At 37.8% G+C, this 24,203-nt stretch overlaps 1 protein-coding gene across 7 annotated transcripts in view; it reads right to left on the bottom strand.

Annotated features, from left to right (window-relative positions):
* Window positions 1-20,731: 20,731 nt before the first annotated feature.
* The window catches only part of tnca (tenascin Ca), a 44,032-nt gene continuing 40,560 nt past the window's right edge, over window positions 20,732-24,203 (bottom strand). For all 7 annotated transcript variants that reach the window (XM_084746718.1, XM_084746719.1, XM_084746720.1 and 4 more), the window contains 3 exons: window positions 23,967-24,128; window positions 22,276-22,439; window positions 20,732-20,913 (listed from right to left, as the gene is read on the bottom strand). In XM_084746718.1, the coding sequence (XP_084602844.1) occupies window positions 20,803-20,913; window positions 22,276-22,439; window positions 23,967-24,128 (437 nt within the window). In that variant the 3' untranslated portion in view covers window positions 20,732-20,802. The remainder of the gene's footprint in view (window positions 20,914-22,275; window positions 22,440-23,966; window positions 24,129-24,203) is intronic.

Below are 24,203 nucleotides of genomic sequence, written 5' to 3'. Positions count from 1 at the left end.
TCTCTTAAAACATATCAAAACATTTTCAATGCCAATAAATCACATTTTATTTTTTGTTGAGAACTTGACTAATAAATCCTGTGTCAGATGCACTTTTCATGAGTTAATAGAGCATTATCAGTTACCATGACAAAGATCTGCCACATTTTAAAGATATAATCAAAAATGTAATCGATGTAACTATAATCTGATTACACTTTTTCCATATATAATCTGGGCCAATTATAGTTACTTTTTTGTAATCTGAAAAATCTCCATATAAAAAGACAAACTTTTTTTTGGTAATTTTCTTTTAGGCGTACATTGTTGAATGGCTGTGCAATATGACTGGGGATGGCAGGAAGGGTTGAAATCTTATTTTTCATTTCATCTCAACTTTTAAACATTTTCACAGTACAGAGCGACTCAAATCAGGGTTTTTTTTTTGAAATTCACAAGTTCCAGGAAGCAGGTTCACTGAGTTATCTTGATAAGTTTGATGAGTCACACAAGAGGAACCGCCTGAAATCTGGAGCCTGGACAAAGAGACACGCTCTGGGTTTCAGTCAACAGACACAACTCAGGAAACCTGCCTCCAAGAATAGGACCGAGTAACCTTTAAGTAAAGACTTTTGCTTCGACTGAAGGCAATTACAGTGAAAACAGACGGGGCACGTTAGTCGTGTCCTCAGTTAGACATCTGACCACCGTCAACCGTTCCAAAAATACACACAGGACAGAGTCAGACACACACTCCTGTTCTACATGTGGTCAAACTGGGAAGCCTCCAGGTGTGCAGCCGTGTGAGTACCTGACTGCTGAGAGAAACAGTGATTAGTCACAGTGTGAACGACCTCTTTCAGGATCTCTCATATGAAATAAAACTGACTTTAGCACCTGGTCACATGCTGCTGAGTGCATCGCACCCTGCGGCTGCCCTGCAGGACTGTGCACACAGTAAATACTCAGACTGTTAATCAATAATCGAGGCCCTTATCCTGACTAAGCGACTCTTGCCAGAGCAATATGTGCTGTCTGGCAGATATGAAGGCTTGTCGTCTATCTTGATTGCAATCATCTTAACTGTTGATAGAGGTGACTGCAGTTCCTTGAACTTGAGTAGACGGGTCAGAAAGATTAGTCAGTACAACATCTCCTTTGTCTAAAAGTCTTTTTAGACGTCGAAATAACAGAAATAAATGACTCAAGAAGTCAGTTAGTTGCCCTGCAGAAGTTAGTCATAGCTCATGGAGGAACTTAAGGTTCTTTAAAGTCAAGCTGAACTGAAAAATGTCTTTTTAAGCTTTTAGATCCCTGTCACGCTTTGCACATACAGTGAAAATAATGAAATTCTTTGGTGAGTGTTTATGTAGGCTTTAACTACTCAGTTTAAACCAATAATATAATGACATTAAACCAGCAATCAAACAGCCAACTTGTGGAGGCTGAGGTGTGATTCTTTAGTTAAATAGCTAGCATTAGCATGCTACATTTTCCATCTTTTTTATGACACGCCAAAGAAAATGCGCACACAATACAAAAGCCAACTCCATCTCACACAAAAATGTTTAATAGCTACACTGGTCCACAGTGCAAAGAGTATTATTTACAAAAAGGGCTCTAAAATTGTGAGATGTTTATGTTTTTATGTCCTGTTCTTTTTTGTAGGCCTACAAGGCACATTTCTCATCAGAAATATCAACAAAATAATGCAGACAACTTCTTAAAATATTACATTTTCTGCTGAAAATGGAAACAATGCCAGCCATTTTATTTGAAAGACAGAAACTTGACAGTCACATGACATAGCCCTATAGAAGAGGACAGGACAAAAAAAAGTAGCATCTCAATCTCAATCAATTTTAGAGCCTTACAGCAAAAAATACATACGTACACGTAGCTCTTACACATTCTGATGTGAGACTGGGCTGCAAAAGCTATTCTCTCAAAATGCTGTTTCAAACACTTTGCAAGTGGTTGCAGCAATTTATGTCAAAAATCATCCCTGTGAGTCACAGTGACTCATTTGAATCTGAACACAGACACATGATGAACATAATTCTAGATTCAGCTGGATTTAACTAATAAACTACAACAATGTTTTGCATTATATCCCAGCAAAGGAACAAGATTATTTTTTTTTCTCATTTTCAGACTAAGATGATTCCCACAACCTCTCAATTTAAGAACCTTATAAAATTATACCATTTAAAATTTGAATTAATCTATTTTTTAATTCATTGTTAACGAGCATGAGAATCAGACTGTATGGAGAAGGGAACCTACTGCTTCACGTTCTGAAGAGAACCATGGTCTGGTCTACACAACACACACACACACACACAGCAGACAGGCACACGACAGATAACAGAACACAAAATCGTTTCTAAGGACATTTTCAGATCTAAATACAAAATAAGCAACAGTGCAGTGATGTGTTTGTTAAGTGATCCTGCAGATCCTGCAAGCATCATCGTCATCTTCAGATAAGAAAATATGAAAGACTGTTATTACATTCAGAAACCTATACGTCCAGCAACTATACAGCACCAAGTTTCAGTCTGAGTCAGAGTTTAGCTCTGTCTTTATCTGTTGCTCACACGTTGCTGTCAATAATTTTCATTGAAGCAGCAAGTTTTTAACCTCACTTTTTTAATTAAAAAAGCTGAAAAACAGGAATGCTTCTGGTGTCTTCATTTAAGACAAAATCACTTGTTTTTATCGTGTTTTTGAAGAAATTGTGTATAAAAAAGTACAGATTCTTAAAGTCAGCTCAATCAAGAAACCAAAATATTCTGTTTCAAGAAAATGTGTCTTATTATAAGCTTTTTTTGTGAACTGTAAATCATAAAATAAGATCAAGTCAGCTTAATGGACGCGAAATTTCTCATTTTAAGTAAATATTTTTTTAAATAAGTTAGCTTTCTTCCCCCTTTAGTTTTAAGGCCCATTAAGATCTTTAAATTGCTATATTTATAATCAAGATTTAAGAATTCTAGCCAAGCAAAATTGGTTTATCCCAAAAAATACTTGAAACGAGAATTTTATGATATTTAAGAATATCTGGCTTCTTTCTAATCGAGCCGTTTTTGCAGTGTTGCAGTTTCAGATTTAGTTGTTTTTTGTTTTGTTTTTTTACATGGGATATATCTGCATTTTTATTTTTTATTTTATTCTACGTCCTCTTGTGGTTTGAAGTGGGCGGGGCTCAGTCGGAAACAGGTGATGTCACATACGACCGTTCGCCAGTCAGGATTTCACAACATTTGGATCAAAATCTGATGACAGTTCTGGTGGATTTATTGATCACTGTCAATCAAACCTGATCAAATCACACAGTCCACAGGGTTTTATTTTGATTTTCTGCTTATTTAGTCATGAATATTTAATGTTTTAATAATATAGACAGCTCAGATTTCAGGCGTTTTAAACCCCAAAAGGTTCCAGACGAAGTGGAATGTAAATCTATACCGCTGTCTCCGGACTATGTTCAAAGATAATGCTCGTGGGGTGATTATCTAATTGCTCGTGTGTAATATGGGCCTTTCAATAATTAACGAGGCAGGTCCACCCGGCTGTAGTGACATCAGCTCTGATTAGTAAAAGTGTGCAGATGGGAGTCAAAGTGCTGCTGTTTGAGAGCAGGCAAGCGTCACCCCATAAATTGTGATCCATTATGGTTTTACAGGTTTATTTATTTCAAAACAAGTCTGTCAGATCACAACACAAACAGAAAGAACCGCAGAATCTGTGCTGCCTTTAAGACGAAGACATCAAATTTAACTTTAAGATATTAGCAAGTCAGTCGAAGAAAAGGGTTTTATTATTACGGTATTTCCCTTGATAAAGCTTGTTTGCCCTTAAAGCGGCACCCAAGGCTATAAATAATTAATTACTTTCAGTTCTTACTGTCACTGACGTTATGTTATGTGTCAGAAGTTGTTCAGTCATAAAATGTTCTGAAGTCTGTACATGATCATTACTACAATTGAACATAAGCGACACAATGTGGTGGAAGTTGCAGTCATTTCTGATAATAAAGCACGACAGGAATGAGTCCTAAAACCCAGAAATGAGTGAGCTTAGTTGACCTTGAAGTCAGAGGTTATTTTTTTTTGTTTTGTTTTTAAATGGGGTTTTGGTCGGATGCCTGAAATAAGGTCTGTGGTTAATACAAGCTAAAGATTATAACCCCACTTTTAGCTCCCCAAATAAACTACTCTGAAATACACTGTTACTAAAAATATACATTTAATAAAAGCTGACTCACTCCACCTTTAAAATAATTCACTCCATCAGCAACACTTTTTGAAGGTTTTGTGATGGTGCAACTAAATAATTTGGCCCTACCATAAAACAGAGTGGAGTTTGGTTTAACAGTCTGTTATTCTTTCTTTACAAATTAACATAAATTGAGCCGACCTACTAATAATGAACCTTGTAAACAGGATAAAATAACACAGGAAGTGGGGCTAAAACCCGACCTGTTTCCTACTTCTCTGGGCTTGAAGTAAAAGGTCATATAATAACCACAAACTTCTATCAAAATCATAGAGGTGCCGTTCACTTGTGAAGATTATCTCACTGAAGAAAACCCATACATTTCATCAACTGTTTTGCAACAGAGCTAAATTGTTTCATTGTGCATTGCAGAAAAGTATGCTAAAAATGCCAGTAAATTTATTTGATATTTTTTGCAATAGTACAATACCATTGTTTTTTGCCAAGACCAGCACAATGCTGATGTTGGCCTGCAAAAATCCATCATGCCTGCAGCACACTATTACTGTCTGAATATTCACAATCAGAGACTTCACTTCAAAGCGCAGTTTTAGCAATTGTCAATAGCCATGCTAGCAACTCTGAGGTTCTACTTAGGCACAGAGGAACTTCAAGCTAAATGCTAACATCAACATGCTAATATTCCCACAAAGACAATGCTAACATGTCGGTATTTAGCACGTATGTTTACCATGTTCACCATCTTACATTAGCATGTTAGCGTGCTAACCTTTGCTAAAAAACACAAATTATAGCTGAGACTACTATTTCATAAGAAATATAAATGAGGGAATATCAAAGAATTGTTGAGCTATTCCTTTAAGTATGTAAGTCAGCATGTGGTTAGCAGAGCTAAAGACTAGAAGCGGGCAAGGTGAGGCGAGTTCACTCATAAAGCACCATTCAGACACAAGGAATACCTGTGATACATTTTGTGCCAATTCATGTATTTTACTGGATACGTCAAAACTTTGACCTGCTGGAAACGTCAGTGTCACCAAATAATCATGAATATCTGTGTAAAATCTCATGCCAATCCGTGGAAAAGACAGACTTTTCAAACAAAACCAAAAATGCAAATCTGCTGATGGCACAAGAGGAAACCTCTGGGGATCACCGTCTATTGTCTTCTGGCGACTCTGAATATTTGTGACAAATGATATACTCACGCAATCAATCACTAGTCAAGATATTTCTCTCAAAACCAAAGATGTGATGCAGAAGTAAAATTCAAGGGATCACCAAAGTCAGTAGGATACACCCTGTGTGGAACACCAGTGTCTGTTCATTCATCTGTTATTATCTGTGGCTGACCTGAGTGCCTTGAAGCTTCTACCGTCGCCATGATAATTAGCATCCAAATCATATTCAAATGTTGAATTTATTTTAATATTTTACGCCTGGAGGAGCTCGTGTGATGTGTCCTGTGTGCAGCCTGTCCACAGTTTCTCTCACGTACTCACATCCAATTTTAAATCTGCCAGCGTTGTACAGAGAAAAGAGGGTCACACTCAGGACTAATATCAACCTGCAAGGCTTTTTACTTGATCAGGTCTGGTAGAAAATCACACAAAACGTTTCTGACCATGCGGCCTTCATCAGTCTGTGCCACCGTTATCACAGCAGCTTGATAGGCTTAGCAACAGTCACTAAGGAGGGCGGGGCTTAGTGAAGGGTCAACTGTCAATGAAGCTTTGCAGCCCCAGAAAATGGTATTTATGACAGCCCAATTATTGTCACAGTATTTTAGTCTTGACCAAAGTAAGCCGTCACAACCCTCAGCGAAAAAATTATATATATATCATTGTAATTTAAGATATCTATAGATTATTTATAGAGAGTTTATTCACAGTGTCTCAGTTTATATCTCAACATGCTCCTTGTACCTGCAGAGTGATGAATGTCTCTAATGACCTGTGAGAGCACACTGAGCTCTCTGCAGGCTTTGAGCTCCTGCCGTGTTCAGTCAAGATGATGGAAACTGTCATTGTGTTATAACCTCGCTTAACTGTCACAGATACACTGAGCTGATGCTGAATGACAGACACTATTTTCTCCTTCATAATGGTGCCCTTGAACAAGACACGTTGACCACAAACTGCTCCTCGGAGGGCGGCAGCAGAGACCTGTGGTTTGAGCCGTTTTAAAGAGGAAATATGCAAACATGGAGGATGGTGGGTGAGAGAGACGGTGCATGTCAGCTGACAGTTTTCCCCTCTTCAGTCTCTGCTCTCTGTCTGCACTGGTATTCACTGGTTTGTGCAACAGCAAATCTCATTAGGATTCACTAAGTCTTAATAATTTTCTCTTTTGTTCTTTATTAAATCCTCATCCTGCGCTCTAGTTTCTATAAAAATCTGTTTTTCCACAAAGTCAGACCAAATGTTCTTTTCATCATCGCCAGCCACTGTCGACCTTTTGAACCTCTGGTTTTAAACTGGCTTATTTCAAAGCTTCTGTTTTATCAAAGATTTCTGAAAAGCCATTTCCAATCAACTAAAAAAAAAGAATCAGGCTTTTTTTCCTTTCATAACAATGAAACCGCACTCATCAAAGTGACCGATGATTTACTGCTCGCTGGAAACTCTGATTACCGTTCTGTTTTAATTTTCCACTTGATTTAAACTCTGTATTTGTCGCAGTCGACCCCCTGGAGCCACAAAGGGTTTATACAAGTTTTTTTTCCCCACATATGCAATAGTGTTCCCCATGACTTGTAAACAGACTTTGATGTCTAAAATTGGTGGAGTTCCCCTTTAAGCCTGGGGACTCTAAATGTAGCGCAACTCCTCAGCTGTTTTTCAGCCATAACAGCTGGATGTCACAGAATTTTCTGCACATAAATGAACCAAAACCTGATGTTTTTTTATTTGCTGTCCTTCCTCTACAGTTCCTCTGTAATCCTAAGTACGTTGTCTTTTATATAATATAACGGGGTCAGGCCCTTCGGCTGTTGCACTCCCTGCCTGAGCATCTTTTGCGCGCCAATGCTGTAGCATCTCTTAAAGGACCAGTGTGTCGCCTCAGCCCTCCCATTCCAAGCGTGTAGGAGAACCTACAGTGTCACAGAAACTTGCAAAGAAACCCTGAAAGGTTGTATCTAGAGCCTACATTTAGTTTGTTTGATCTGGGCAATTATAGAAACATGGCAGTTCATCATGGCGGCCTCTGTGGAAGAAGACCTGCACTCTCTGTAGATATAAATGTCTCGTTCTAAGATAACGGAAACACAAATGTTCCTATTTTTGGACGATAATACATTAATGAAAACATCCTATCATATTTTGCCAATAAATGCCTGTAAATCTTACACACTAGACCTTTAAATCACATTTTTATGTACAAACTGCAACATGATTTTGTCAGTATTTTTGTATTAACTCTATTATTGTATTTATGATCATGCTCTTTGCACATCAGCATTTTTGCACTGTAGCGAGAAGTTTATTATTATTATTTTAATATTATTATTTATCTTTCAGCACTTAAGCACTCATCTGCAACTTACTTAAATATTTAACTTGAACAAAATATAAAATATGGTTGGACCTAGCTGATGCATCATCATCTCAGCTGACCTGTCTTACAATTTTGAAAATGAATGTGAAAAATAAATCGTATATCTGCCCTAATTCAAATCAGCCCCAAAGTGTAATGAGCTCATGAAAATTGGACCAACAGTTTCCCTATAAACTTACTGAAATAACCTCCTTGACAGAGACAGTAATTCCTTTTTTCTCTATTCACTTCATAAGTTAATTACCATGAAGCAGAATACAAATGAAAAGTACTTGCAGAAATAATTTATAAGTGTACCAGGAGCTACAGTAAAGCAGCAGAGAATGTGGTTAAAATGCACCGGTAGATAAAACCTGTCAGCAGCGTACAGAGCCTCTAAAAAAAAAGCCTGTGACTTATCAAAAACGGACACCTCAGTGGAATGACAGCTGATCAAATCTATGTTTAGCTATCACAACACAGATGGGGATTTACAAACATTTCAAATGTCAGAGGCCACGGAGGAGCTGACCTCTGGGTTCGAATGCCCGGGGATTCATTGTGATGCTAATCCTGTTTTATCCAGTCGGACCCTAAAATAAACCCAGCGCTCTGAAGAATGAGCTGTAATCCCCGTCACCGAGCCCGTGTGCTCCCGTTCTGAGCCAGCATGTTATGTCACAGAGCTGCAGAGCTAAAACCATCAGCAAATGAGACAGAATCGGGCAGCAGGTACAACAGATATCATAAAGGGATTTTCAGAGTTGATTTGCTTTTAGAAACATATAAACAAAAACGCACGCCTATTGTATGGTTAAACTATTCATGTATACAATCCTGCAGGAGCTGGAATTACATTCATACACACAAACACAGAACGAGTGAAGGATAATCCTCTGTGCAATTTAAAAGAATAGGAATTTCAAAGAATTTCCGCTTATTCACTTTCTTACAGAGAATTAGATGAGTAGATCAATGCCACTCTGTACGGTAAATATTAAGCTATAGTTAATACACGATGCAGACGTCCCAGTTTGTCTGGGATTGTCCCACTTTCAAGCTGCCTGTCCAGAGTCCCAACAAACATGTGTAAAAACACTAAAATGTCCTGGTTTTCACCACAATTGAAATAATAATTCTCATTATAATATTATATTTGTTGTCAGCGCTTTTGTCTACATTTAGTCAATATAGTCAATATATAAACATAAACAATGCACAATGAGACTGAAATCTACACTGATTTGTCTGTGTGTGACACTTTGTTGCGAGTCTATGAGATGAGATCACTTCACCTGTTTCTGACAGAGCCATAGATATGTAAGGAAACCTGGACAGGACATTGCTATAAGGCACAATTAAAAAAGAGAAGTCTGTAAATCTCTTGACAGGACACCTCAAACTACAAACAAGCTCAATTATGACGTAAGAATTTTTGATCCATGGAGGTTTAGAACGCTTTTACAGTCTGTGACGTCATCACAGCGCAAAGTCTTCGGGCTGAGCGGGAACTCGCAGGCGGGAGAAACACTACTGCACATTTTCAGTGGGCCGAATGCTACAAAAGTAAACCCAGAAGCTAGGAAACTTTTCTTAAGAACTCCAGGCATCTTTGTCCTTTGCACAAAAAAATCTGCTGTACATAAATAATTGTCCCCCATCCTGATGAAAATGCCTATAGCGTGTGCATAAGAAGACGTGCTCATGCCTGAACGTGCAGAACACTTAAGGATTCCAGTTTAGGGATTTTAAAATATGGTCACCCTAAAGCTAGCAAGCTAAGCTAGCAGCCAATTAGACTATCTTAGCATACAGACTGGAAACAGGAGAAACAATAAGACTGGCTATTTACAAAGGCACCTTTAGTGTAAATACAATAAATTGCAGTTGTGCAGGTGTAATGTGCTTCACAATTTCTTGGCTGGAACTGTAACTGTAACCACACATTGACTTTTTACACATTGGATTTTATACAAATTAAGCAAAAACTAGGTAACATATTAGTTAGTGAGCTTTAAAAGGTGCTTATAGAAAGATTTTTAATCTTTGGAAAGAGCCAGGCTAGCTGTTTCCTGTATATATTCTAAGGTATTTACTGTACAGACATGAGTTTTATCAATCTTCTCATCTTGGCAAGAAAGCAGACAGGATGTTTTTTCAGAAACCTTAAATGCCATCTAAGTAAAGTGCAAACATGTTTACATCAAAATGCAATATAGAAAAGTACAGCATGTCTTTTAGTTGGCCAACAAGCTTTTAAATCAGGATTACCCCTAAACTCCTGCACTGGCATACATGACTTGTACTATAGATTGATGAACGTATACGCTGATGGAATTTGTAGAATTTGCTGTAAGGAGCTTTGGACCCAAAATGCCCCTAAATCCAGATGGCAACTTGATGGGTTGAGTTAAAGAAATTGGGGTTGTGATCTCTGTCGTATGTAGGACTGCGATGAGGCAGCCTGAGCCGCTCATATGTGAGGTCCAACATGCTCTGAACACAGCTACAATCCTCTTAGGCTCAGGTCCAACTTGACGTACATCTGCAACGATCTGATGAATTGTATTTTGCCTTAATGCTCTCAATGTAAAGCCAAGGAGGAATGACCACGCACTGCCATGTGAGGATTACAAGATCACTTCATCTGGGTTAAAAGGAGGGACAGAACAAAAGAGATCAAAACTACTGTAGCATGACTCTGGAGGGTTACTTTAAAATGTATTCTAATATAATCACTAATTATCTGTTAAAAATGTAGGCAGTAACCTAATCCAATTATCACAATATTAAAGTTACACAACTTGATTATTTTACATTACTTAAAAAAAAAGGCTGAAAATTATGTTTTATTTAATGTTTTAGATTAATAGTAGTTATTATGTAATTTTACATGTACTTTGTTTAGTAGCAATTCATACTTCACACTCAAACTTCAACTGGGAAACTTATTCTGGGCCTGTTTTTATACCAACACACCGTCCTGGTCACCAGCATCACCACCTATAGTCCAAAATATGACTCAGTAGTAGTGATATTTACAGGTTAGCTAGCTAACTGGATTTCTTTGTAGCAACATTAGGAGTTGATCTGTATAGCTAATGTTAGTGACTGGTCAGTGTAGCTAACATTAGCGGTTGATCTGCATAGCTAACATTAGCGATCGGTCTTTCCTGTAAATGTTTCGCTAAATTAAATGCCAAGTTGTTGGATGATGACAGTATTTTTGCAGCTGACGGCAGAACTGTCACTGTACCGAGATGTTGTTCCTCTTTTCTGGTCTAAATAATGTTGAAATTTCACCTGGCGAAAAAAAAAATTCAATAGAGGACATAAAACTGGCTGCAAGATTGGTTTGATTTTGATTTTCACTGAGACCAGAGTGGTGTTGTGACACTCGTGAAGCGTTATATTATATGCGCACTACACGTGGTAGTATGTCACTCTTTGTATTGAAATGCATTTTAAAATTGTAATCTATTAATAATCCCCACATTCACTAAATGTAGACTATCTGTAATCTGATTGTTTCTTTTCTTTCTGTAACTCTAGCATAGTTTAAATACCGTAGCCAAATAATTCAGTTTAATGTTGCTGTCAGTGCTGCTTTCTTGGCTTTTAATCAGAGGTCAGACATCTGGTCTTTGGGGCTTTCATGTAATTACTCTGCTCTTCTGAAATTGACAATAGCATCAAATCTATAAATTTGATCCAATCCTCGGTGATTAACTAAATGAACCTCGTTGTTAATCTATGAAATAGGGATCCATTAGAGGAGATCACTCACCATCTTGATAGGTTATAAACCCCCTCGATGCATGTTGGTATGTACACACAGAGGTCACTGACACACTGACAGCGTTAGCGTATTAGAGCCTCTGTCTCATTTTACACACTTTAATTTTGATGACACGTCCGACGGCTGCGTCCATTGTTAAAGCCCACAGATGTCAGGAGATGATCACAGTGATTAATGACTATAATGGGATCATTCTCCACAATCCTTTATGTCATGTATGTGACTCTACAGCATCATGCACATAAAGAGATAATGTGCATTATTTCATGGGGAAAATAAAATCCCACCAAGGCATTGCATCATTGTTAACTGCCGACCACTTAGGCGTAGTTACTGTACCATTAATCGATAGCAATATTACAACAGAAAACTGAAGATTTTTTTTTACTTTTGAAATAAACTAAACAAAGTTTTGATTCCCTGACACTCCATGATGTTGACATTTGTGGTTTTGAAATTGTGAAATGTTTAATTTCTCATTTAATTTGGGACAGACATTCACCGTTCACACAGGATGATTTGTAATAACTTTGATTATTTCATAACTTTACATCTCGTGCCAAGAGGTGTGGCGACTCCAGTCACAGATTTAATGACTTTAGACTTCACAAAATCAAAACAGACTTCAACACCAATGAGTGGTGACTTCACTTGGACTTGAGCCTTTTGAGTAGAAAATCAACATTAACACTGTTCATTCTCAGCAAGCTGACACTTAATTCTCCAGATCCACTTTGTTTGAACCAGTCTGACAGGTGTCTAAAATACATTTTGATATTGACCCTGTCCACATCAGTACACATCACATAGCTTCCTACACCAGCAATCCCGCTGCTTCTCCAAACTCGGTGCATCTCATACATAAGATAAGTATCTCATACAATCCCACTTCAAAAACTCCAAACTATACCTTTAAGAAACCAATCTCCTTCCCACAAAAAGTTCACAAACAAATCACTGATAATGTCCACTCGATTGTCCACAGTGTTACTCCAACTCAGAACAAGCCAACCTTATTCAGCCTGCTTAACTGGAAACTGAAATGTCCAAAAGAAAAGGACTAAATGTCCTCCCTTCAAAATGCAAAAGCACAATCAGGAACCACAATGCATTGCGAAAAGAAAAAGCCAAAAACAGCATCAAACTCACCAAACGTAGATCTGGGAAATGACAGTCTGGCCTGGCCTGGGGTTGATTTCCAGTCCTCTGCTCAACGGTGATCTCACAGAGCTAAATGTCTTTTCTCCACTCCGTCACAGGAAGAAAAATGCTCAACAAAAACTTCCAAAAACTTGTTCCAAAAACTCCAAAAATCTCTCCTTTCCCCCAAACAATTCAGCTTCCTTTGTTCTCCAGGCCACGCCCCCTCCACACCTGGTGATCCTGCAGGAACAGATCAGCTGACCACATCACTCTGATCAGTGTTGGAGGGAACATTTACCATTTTTCATGTGGATGTCCAGTCACTGTTGATGATAGATGCAGGTAAATGAAGCTGTACATTCCTCAGTGTTGCTATATTGACTAAGAAAGCTGAAAATCTGGGGCACGTTCAATCTGAAAAATGTGTACACCCCGCTGTGTTGAACAATGTGTTTTCTCAAAGCCACACACATATAAAGGCTTCAGTGGCCTTTGGATCATACAGGAACATAGCTGCCATGTTGCACAGGACAAGACTGACCTGTGAATAAATACATGAAAAAAGCTGAGCAGTAGTTTTGTGGATAAAAAGTGATGTCGTTGTCCTCCTCTGTGTAGCCAGGAGGCGAGCTAAATGAGTATTTCTGTCACCAACGCTATGTTTTGGCCAAACATCCTGGTACATGTGGGCGCTGTGTTTGGTATCGGTCACTGAGCAGTTACAGTAGTCTGTGGCAAACAGAGCATAATATTGATAAAATTATAAACATTAAAGGTCCAGTGTGTAGGATTTAGCGGCATCTAAGAATATTAATTACACTGATTGACGTGAGAATAAAGATAAAAGAATAAATTGTGGAGACTGTATCAAAATAACTAAATAAATAGCGAAAACATATTTTTGGAAGGGTTGGTTAATGCACATGCTACATTGTGAAAATGTTACAAGCAATATTAGTTTACTTTGTAGCTCAGTTTGTGTCACATAGTTCATTTTAAAGTTCATTTTAAAGTCATAAAACGATCAATACGATAGTATTTTTGTACGTTATTGAAAATTTTCTATATCTCTATTTATGTTTCTGGTTTACTGTTATGCACCAACACACCTCTGCAAATTCCTTGGATGACTGAACCTGAATGAATCTGAATTTTCACCTTGTGATTTTAATTAGATCATGGTAACACATCAATATAAAGATGGCACAGTAATTATAATATATTAATTTGATCCATTTTGCCCACAGTGAAGCCTACAGTTAAGTCTTTCTGTACCAAACAGGCTTTTCCTCTGCAGTGCTGCTGTTATCTGCTGCCTGAATGCAGCAGCACATTATTATATGCAGCATTAATCAATGTCCAATAATGTTTGGTAGAGTGTACTCTGTGGTATGCTCTACTGTTGTAGCACTTGTTTTCAGTTGTCCCTCGGGCAATGAATGCAGTGTCTCTTTGCTTTACAGTCAGCTTGGAGTCAAACCTCTTGTGTGTGCACTTTCTACTATTGTTTAGTACACATGTTTTCTCAGGGATGAATTAGAAAAATATCCCAAACTGTGTTTAAAAACAGTCAGAAATTAAAATTAAAATCATATCAGCAGGTATACAATGTAAACTACAAATTTAAAGCATGTTCTTTATGCCACCGTCATCTTCAATTTACAGCACATGCATGAGGAATTCACTCAGCATATAGAATAATCAGACAGAGCGTGAAATTACCTATTTTTCAATTACATATGTCTAATGGTGGAGTGGAGAGTAGTGTGGAGCGCACTGACAGGGTCGTGGCAGATGATTTAGATACATGTTCACACAGTGCCAGGGACTCTGCACTGAGAGCGGAGCCAATTCAAATATAGCACAGACTCTTGGGAAAAAGTTTCCTTGAAAAACATGATTAATGGCGGTCCAGCGTGTTTCAGCGAGGCTGCATGGCGTGACTAATGCAAACAGGTTTTCTTAGGCAACACACTAACCTTTGCTCAACTGGCTCATACGGAAATCACATTTTCATTTTGGCTCCTATTTGACCTCATGAAGTAAAAGCTCTGTACAGTCTTCATGCTGCTTTCAAAATATATTTTAAATGAAGACACAATCTCAAACCACCAGATGTAACTAAGTACAAATACTTCATTATTGTACTTAAGTAGAGTTTTCAAATATCTGTACGGTATTTGAGTATTTATTTTTCAGACAACTTCTGTACTTTCTGCTCCTTACATTTTCAAAACAGGCTTGTTGTTTTAGTTTTAATTTTTTATTTTGCGAAAACACGTAACAAGTCTAAAAATATGTAACAAAACCAAAAATGACATAACAATATGAAAAATATGTAACAAGACTAAAAATAATATGACAAGATGAAAGACAAAAAATACACAACAAGACAAAAAAGATGTAACAAGACAAAAAAATGACATAAAAGATGTAACAAGAGGAAAAATTCCGTATAAGAGGTGCAAGTTGAAAAGTGCATAACAGGACCAAAAATGACATAACAAGCAAAAAAAGGACGTAAAAGATGTAACGAGAAAAAAAAAAGACATAACAATACGAGAAGCATGAGACACGGAAAATACGTAACAAGACCGGAAATTATGTAAAATGTGTAACAAGACCAAAAAAGATGTAACGAAACCAAAAAAATTACGTAACAACAAAAACAACGTATAAGATGTAACATGATGAAAAACGTAATAAATATAACAAGACAAAACAGACTGAGAGAGACTTTACAGCAGAGAGAAGGTGAAGTTCAGTTAGCTTTGCACAGAAGCAGCTGGTAGAAATGTCCTGTTTACTTTCATACTTCGAGTTTTTTTTTTTTTTTTTTAAATCTGTACTTCTATGTTAGTACAGAATGTGTGTACTTTTGCCACATCTGCAAACCACCCGTTTTTCTGCACGGCACCATGTTGGAAAAAGCGCACCCCCAATCATCCATCAATAGAGCAACACTCACAACATTACATAATAAAATGCTAATTTCATGTGACTGAATAGAAACAGTGAAAAGGGAGACTTCAGGTCGTTGCCTCAGCAGGAGCGAGCTGGCTCGCCTGTGTAAATGTGAGGCAGGTCTTTGAGCAAACAATGATATAACACTGTACAAACACTGGGAGTATCACAATGTGTAGCAGCACTTCTCAGAACTGTTGGCTAATTTTGGTTCACATGTATTGAGGCTGGTCTCTGTTGAACTGCAGCTGCACCTGGGATGCATGTATATTACCCTGTAGGAAGTATATATTGTAGCCATACTGCAATTTGGACATGTTCTATATTCTCTAGTGTGGTTAAATTAAATGTAAACAAGAGTCTACAGACATGCTAGCAGTTCTGTGAGGCTGTAATTTGCTGTAGGCATGGTGGTGCTTTGAGCTACATGCTAACACTAGCATGAAAACAACTAAATTTAGCAAACTTACAACTAAGAAACAGCTTAAAAACCATCACCAGTCATCGTTTCTTAGTATTTCCTCAAATTGAGCACGTGTGTCAGATCTACTAGTGTGTGTATAGTGTCATTTATGTAACCACTACAGTCATGGTCAGCACTTAGACAGTGACACAACATGAGCACAGGACAACACAACGTCACCTGACATGCAGTATCATTTTAGCTAGGCTGCACTTAAGACTTGAGCTGAATGCTAATGTCAACATGCTAACATGCTCACAAAGACAATGCAAACATGCTGGTATTTTGCAGGTTATGCTTCCCATGTTCAAGGTACAAGGTAAATGTATGTATTATTATACAACATAAGGCTGTATAGCAAGATTACATACAATAGATTGGCTAAATAAAACAACCTATTTTGGAGTGTTGAGGATTAATTAAGCCGTCTCACAGCTGCTTAGCTACTTAACATGCACCTTTTGCAAATTAGTGCCTACTAGGGTGACCATTCGTCCAAGTCCTGACAGATATAAAACACTGAAATGTCCTGATTTTCAACATTCACCTCGAAATTTTCCCATTTTTCACCACATTTAAAATATTTTTTTTATTTTCAGTGCTTCCGTTGACATTTATCATGTTCTATCCCACCAATTATTACCTCACACAATATAAAAACAAACAATTCACCATGTGTCTGAATTCAACACTGATTTGTCTGTTAAGTCATCAACATGTCGTTGTCATGGCTAACATGAGTATGCTAACAGTTAGCATGATGAAGAGTTTTCTAAAGAGCTCCAAGAGGCTCACTTCCTTCGTATAGTACCTGTCAGCAAAAATGCTGCATGAACAGGTAGACATTTCCATTCCTTGAGCCACACCACTACCTAAAATCAAGCAATTTTCTTGGTTACCTTTCCAGAAAATCTGCTGGATTTAGGGCAAAAAGAGATCTTCCTTTTATGCACCAAACAGTAACCATCTTTACTTTGCATGAACTGAACTAAAACTATTGCAGTTTGGCTGTTTCACCAAGTTAACCTCTCAGAGAACATTATCATCTCGTAACAAGGACTGTTATCGTCTCTTATCTGTCCTCCTGACAACAGGAAGTAATCAGGGTCATGGGAAATATGGTCCTGATTTTGACAAACACAAGTGCCAGATAACGGTATAATCTCCTCCTAACATTGACGGGTAAGACCGCTGGATAGATCTTACTTGAGTACTCGTATCAGTGGTACTCTTTGGAGCCGTATCAAAAGGACATTTGACTCGAGATCTCGAAGTCCTTATTTAGAAACGTCTCGAAATGAAATCTGATCTGAGCATTATGCATAGGTAGAAATCCAGGTCAACAGTTATTTCTAAGTGGAAAACTCCCAGCTGTGTGCCAGCAGACGTCTGGTATCTCCTCATTCCTCTTTGCATTCCTCATTGTTGTAGTCAAACAAAATGTTCCAACATCCCATAAAGCTTCAGCATCCTGAGGTATCAGGCTTCTCTGAACACCTACGGGTTGAAGCATGAATTCTCAGAAACTACTGTTGTGATCATGATGGGTCCAAACATTGAGTTGTAGTCTGACTGCTCTCTAGGACAGGGTTTTTTTTCAAGTTTACTTACTTAACTTCTTCACTCAATTCCTGGATGCTTTTGGGATCATGATTGTTATTTTATCCCATAGCCACTCTACAACTGAACCAATATAGACTTCATTGTTGTTTTACACAATGTCTGACTGCATCAGATACATAACAAAGGTCTGTCCAAATGCATTTATTAGTTTTTGACTCTGGGGAAATACAGAAAAATGGACCCACCCTAAGTTGTAACTAAACTTTCTCCTTTCCTGTGCTCAAATGTGCTGTACTAGGCTCATTAATGTTGAATAGACAAACAAATGTTGAGGATGGTTAAAAGATGTTGCTGGGGGACCTGTGAAAAAGACACGCATAGCCACATCTTAAGTGAGCTAATGTTAGCAAATGCAAGCTAAATAGCTAGCTAACGATTGATGTAGATGAGCGAGCTAGTTAGGTAATGTAATGCTTAACGTGATTTTTCCTAATTTTTGCTTTCAAATGTATCTATCTGGCTAATGATTTATGTAGATTATCTAGCTAGTTAGCTAACAATTAATGTATGCTGCCATCACATGGAACCTGAGAACTTGTAATTATGACATAGGAAGTCATATACAATTTCTAGTTCTCATATGGACTCTTGTTGTGAACACGATCCCATTTGGAGGCAGCATAAAATTAGCTAAGTAGCTCACTAATGATTGGTACAGATTAGTGAGCTGATTAGCAAGATTTTTGCTAACATTTGCCACGAAATGTCTGTACCTAAATAATGACTGATGTAGATTAGCTAGCTAGTTAACAATTGGTGTACACTGCCTTTAGATGGAACTCAAGGATGCATAATTACAGCAGACTAGATAGCTAGTTATCTAATGATTGATGTAGATTAGCTAGCTAAATGGAACTGGTCGAGCACAAGGCAAAAAGGGGTGGAACTTAGGAATGGTCCATTCCCCAATATGACCTATCTGAGCTATCACTTTAACTAAATCACACACATTTAGGGTATTCTATGTGATCTTTTGAGAACTAATGAAATAAGTAATGTAATATTTTTGACTTCCTTTTAGTGAGCCTCCCCTCAAACTGTTTGGGCCCCCCGTCACGGAGCGGAGACGACACTGAGGTGGCCACAGATCAAGATGAAAGATCAACCCCGTGGACACGAGGTAGGGTCTGATCACTAGGTCACCTGCCTGATGTTGAAAGACTGAAATACTTGCTTGTAAGCCAAGTGCAACACAAAGTAGGACACGTAGATCTGTCGTATTTCATCAGAACTATTCCTCATTTAAGGCCCTTGTGATTCTAAGAAGTTGGCTGGTCTTCAAACAGAGTCTGGCCTTGTTTTAGGTGATGAGCGTAAGAGAGCCAGCGAACAGCAACAAAATGAGCTTCCCTTCAGATCTAAAGCAGTTTACTAAGAGATGGATTTGATGACAATCGTAGAGAGGTATTGATTTTGTTTGGTTTGCACAAAAGGCTCCAAAGGGCTCCAGTTGCAAAAGAAAGATAACGCCGATTTTAACTTAAACTTTGGAACCATGAAGGGATCCTGATACAGAAATATTAGACTGCATGCAAGCCAGTGAGGTTAGCAGGTTTATACAACCCCAATTCCAAAGGTTTTCTGACGTTGTGCTAAATGTAAATACAAACAGAATACAATGATTTGCAGAAACCTTTTTAACCTATATTCAACTGAATGCAGTACAGTGACACATTTTGCAAATATACACTAATTCTGAATTTGATGCTTGCAAGATGTTTCTGGAAGACATACGACACTTTAAGACATAAGTCTTAAATGTCAATAAATTCATGTTCTTGTCTGTATCTAACAATAATTCCTACTGAAGCTGATCAATAAACATGACCTGGATCAATAGAAACAGCAAAATATTGATGAATGGATTAAATAATTAAAAATAGTTTTGGCACTTTACATTTTTGCTAAAACTGACATTAAATGTATTTGATATTTATTTTAAGTTTGTTGTAAAATAGACTCCTAAATACAGCAGACAACCACCTACAGTCCATCACGTCCTCAACCTGTATTGCACAGAGAGTAAACACTGCCATCTGCTGGTGAAGAGGTAGACATGTATTTAGACAAATTGTCTTCTTGGAAAAATGTGACTGATATGATTTTTTTTTTCTGCAAATAAAGTAAGATTTCCACATTGAAATCCATAAAAAGTCAGACTACCTCACTAAAAATAAAAATGATTATGCAAACTTTGTTTATGTCCAAAGTTTTCCTGCCAGACACGAAATAACTCCTTCATCACTGGAAAGTCCATCCTCAGTGTTCGTGCACAGGCAACTTCAAGTTTCTACATCACACTTGTTGCAAACTGGACCAGAATTGACCTTAAAATCAGTTATAATATCAAAAATCATGCTTTTGCTTTTAAAATCTGTTTTTCGCTCAAACATCCGACTGTAGGACCAAGAAGAAAAACATTTTTGGGTGAAAATGTCTACTTACAAAAAGAGCTCAGACACACGTTTATCAAACTAATATTTTTATTCGTACTGAAGGTTGCAGAGCATCAGATTTTCTCTCTATCAAAGTAAGTAAAGCAACATTTAAATATGAATTCAATGGTATCAGTGGCCTCCAAATGTGATTGGTCTCTTGGTTGTACAGTAAATAATACATACGACATTTCATAGAGTTCATTATATCATTTAATATCATTTATCCTCGTCAATAACTCAGTTTAAGATGAAGGAATTGAAGTAAATCCATGTTAAATTACACCACTTAAGGGGATGTGATGCCTTCTGACTATGTGCCTTTGACATGTTACTGATTCAGTGGATCCATTTACACAATTTATTCTCATGTGATTACAGATGTTTGGTCCCACTAACACTTGTACTGTGTGTTCATTCACACTCATTAATTAATTAATTGTTCAATTCTTTGGTGTAATGTAACTTTCTTTTCTCACAGCCAGAACTGAATGAGATTCAGTGTGATTGTCTTTGTGTGTGTTTTAGAGAATGATTTGAGGATGGGGGGGGGAGGGGGGCATGGCTCGGGGGAGGTGGGGTGGAGATGAGGTGGAGATGAGGAAGGGTTCACGAGTCTATGATCGTTTTTTTCTGCTCTCAAAGTTTCTGAAGTTGGCCGGCCTGATCTTCATCTCTGCAAACTCAATCGAGTGTTCGTGGCCCCTCCAGTGGAACCAGTTGATCCCCTGTGGAAGAAAACCAGAGGACAGATCGTAGGAAAGAGGCTCTAACAGTGAGATATCTGACACATCACAGTCATCTTTCCCTGCACCACACACACCACACCGAAGGTGAAAAATAAGCAGTTATATAATGTTGGGGAAAGTGTGGAACATTTAATGAAGATCACTGACATGTTTTGGAAAATGTTACACTGGGACACACTGGGATATTAGGTTCCCATGGATTGCACTTCATTTCTGTAATCTCATTGAAGAAAGTACAATGCAAAGTGACAGATATTTGGTTAAAATAATGTTAGTAGCACCTAAAAAGCTGAGCTAGCACCCCGACCAAAGTGCTAAATTGTTACTGATCTTAAGAAATCCTCCTGATATAAAAACTGACGAATATATTGAAACTATTAGACGCACAACTGGAACTGAATCATCTACACGTAGTCAGTGTATTCGACACATTCCCAGTTTGGAGAAGCAGCAGGAGTACCATGTAGGAGGCTAAGTAATATAGTACTGCAAAATGTTTTTTAGCTGCCTAATATCAGTTTAAGTGTACACTATATTCAAGCTTTAAGTTTGCTGCCTTAAGACAGTGTTTTCTGACAGGAAACTGCCATTATATAAGCAAAGTATCGCTCTCTCCAAACCAACCAAACTACATTGTTGAAATCAGTCATTTTACCCCACACAACACCGGAGCTGCTGATCTACCACTGCCTCACTTTGTGAGTTTGTTTGTGTTATTGTGTGACTTTGTTAAATCCGAACTAATCTTTGAAAACACCAAAGTCACATAATAACACAAAGAAACCAATCAAGGCAGAGGTGGACGAGCACCTCCTGTGTTCTTGGAGGCAAAATTACTGATTTTTCCAATATTGTTTGGTTGAGCAAAAGAACGCAATATTTGGCTTATATAACGGCAGTTCAGAAAGTTGTCTGATGGCAAGGTAAAGCGGTGAAAATATTTTAAATACAGCATGCACTAACTGATATTGATTTCTTTAACTGGCTAAAATGCATTTTGCTGCTAACCTTGCCCACAGCAGCACACAGCGCCAGTACTCCTGCTGCTTCTCCGAACTGGGAACATGTTGACCGCTATCTAGTGTCGGTTACACACCGACTATGGAGTCAGTACCTCATACAACCACACTCCAAACAATTTGAACTATCCCTTTAATACGCAAAATGGCTACATTGAAAAAGAGCTGAAAATAAAACCATCAATTCTGTCACTGTTTAATGTTGTGAATCTTTTGCCAGTGAATATTCAAGTGGACAAAAAAAGACTAATTTCTCCCTCCTTGAATGAAAAAGATATTATGTTATTAATAATTTTATCGATGATGTGTACACTGTACTTACCTTACTGTGGCTGTTGTCACCGTATTTGCCCATGAGGTTGACACGATGACAGTTTTTATACCAGAAGGCGCCTTTGTAAGACAAGGCGCAGTTGGTGACAGCGATATCGTTATCGTTGTCGTAGGTGGAGAAGGGTCGACCCTGGTGGTAAGTCATGGAGTCACCTGGTAAAGACAGAAAACTTGTGAACTTATTTAGTTAAAAAGATTAAGAAAACATGTCACGCTGACTCGTCTTAAAGGAATAGTTGAACATTTTGGAAAATGCTTATTTTCCTGCCTCAAGTCAGAGACCATTAGCAGGAAACGGGAAACAGTGAACATGACTCCAAGCCTCTAAAGCTTGCAACTTCAAGGCCTGTCACATTGTATCTTGTTTATTTAACATGTGAAAAAACTCAAGTGTGAAAAGGGACATGGTATTGTTTTATAAAAGGTTCTGTTCCAGACTATTTCTTGGCTGTGAGCAATTAATTTCTCCTCAAATTAAGATTCCAGACAGTTAGTGAACTCAGCCAAGAGAACTGTATTTTTCCACTTTGTTTTTCATACAGACTGAACAAACTACATATAACATGTCAGTTAGTGCGCTTTAGAAGTGCTGGTGGGTTTTGTCACCTTTGGACAGAGTCATGCTCGCTGATTAACCAGGTTTCCATTCTCTGTGTTAAGATAAGCTAACCTGCTGCCGAAGTAGCTTGATCTTTACAGGGTTATCCTATGAATATTGATCCATACTTGATCATAACTGCCTAATTTGACAGCTTAATTTGAGTTTCAAGAGGAGAAACCACAAATACAACGGCAGCAGCCTGGTCGCAATATTTCTCATTTTACAACTAAACAGTCTAAAATATGTCTCTAAAACATTTTAGGCGAGGAATAGGCAAATGTAATGACACAATATTTGAACAATATCTGTTTTTGAATTTCCCCAAAATTTTCATGTTTTCAATTAAAATTTTAAAAAAAGTTTTAATATTTTGTCATCTTGTCTTAGCCTATGTTTATAGCTCAGTGCCTTTTCCTCTAATGGCGGTGGCCTCCTTGTCTCCACAAGCTAGTTATGGATTCCAAAAAAAAAAAAAAAAAAGAAGAAAGAAATAAAGAAAAGAATTCAGGAAAAAAAGAGAATTTAAGGGTTGCAGCTCCAGACAGATGCTTTTTTAATGGACAAAAATGGTTCTTTTGATCATAAAGGTTCCAGACCCCTGGGTTAGGGGTTAGGACAGAACATAGTGTCCTGGGAACATCTATATGCTCCCATATTTACCAGACAGGCATAAGAATTGTTATTTTTCTCATCTAAATAACAAGAAAGCAAACAAATGTATTTCCCAAAATGTCAAACTATTCCTTTAACAATGTAATCAATAAAAAAAATAAAAATAATAATAAATAATAATTTTTTTCTGAGAAATTGTACGCCTTCTAAGCAAAGCTCGTACATGTCTATTTCAAAATGCAAAACAGCAAAGTACAACATGTCCTTTAACAAAAAAGTTTTTTAATCAGGATTACACCAACTACTTCAATTCTATGGTCATATATGACTTGTACTATACATTAATGCAAGTATACAATAATGGAATTTATTAGAATTTGCTGTAAGGAGCTTTGAACCCAAAGGTCCAGATGGCGACTTGATGAGTTAAAGACACTGGAGTTGTGATCTCTGCAGTAAATACCTACCTGCTGTTCCACTGTACGCTCCGATGTAGACTTTATAGCGTGTTCTGGGCTCGGCGATCGTGAACTTGTCGTACTGAGCGTAGGCCGACTCCCCCTTGTCCCTCAGGTCCACTCGCAGCTCATAATGGCCAGAGTTTGTGATTTTATGGAGGTTGGAGAGACCTGTGATAAATTAATGTGTGAGGTGAGAAGGGACTCAATGAGAGAGGGATGGAGTGAGTAAGACTAGAAGACGAG

This window comes from Lutjanus erythropterus, chromosome 20, assembly GCF_056507025.1.
Source record: "Lutjanus erythropterus isolate fLutEry1 chromosome 20, fLutEry1.hap2, whole genome shotgun sequence".
In the NCBI taxonomy this organism is placed as follows: domain Eukaryota; kingdom Metazoa; phylum Chordata; class Actinopteri; order Lutjaniformes; family Lutjanidae; genus Lutjanus; species Lutjanus erythropterus.
This window is presented reverse-complemented; position numbering and strand designations above follow the sequence as displayed.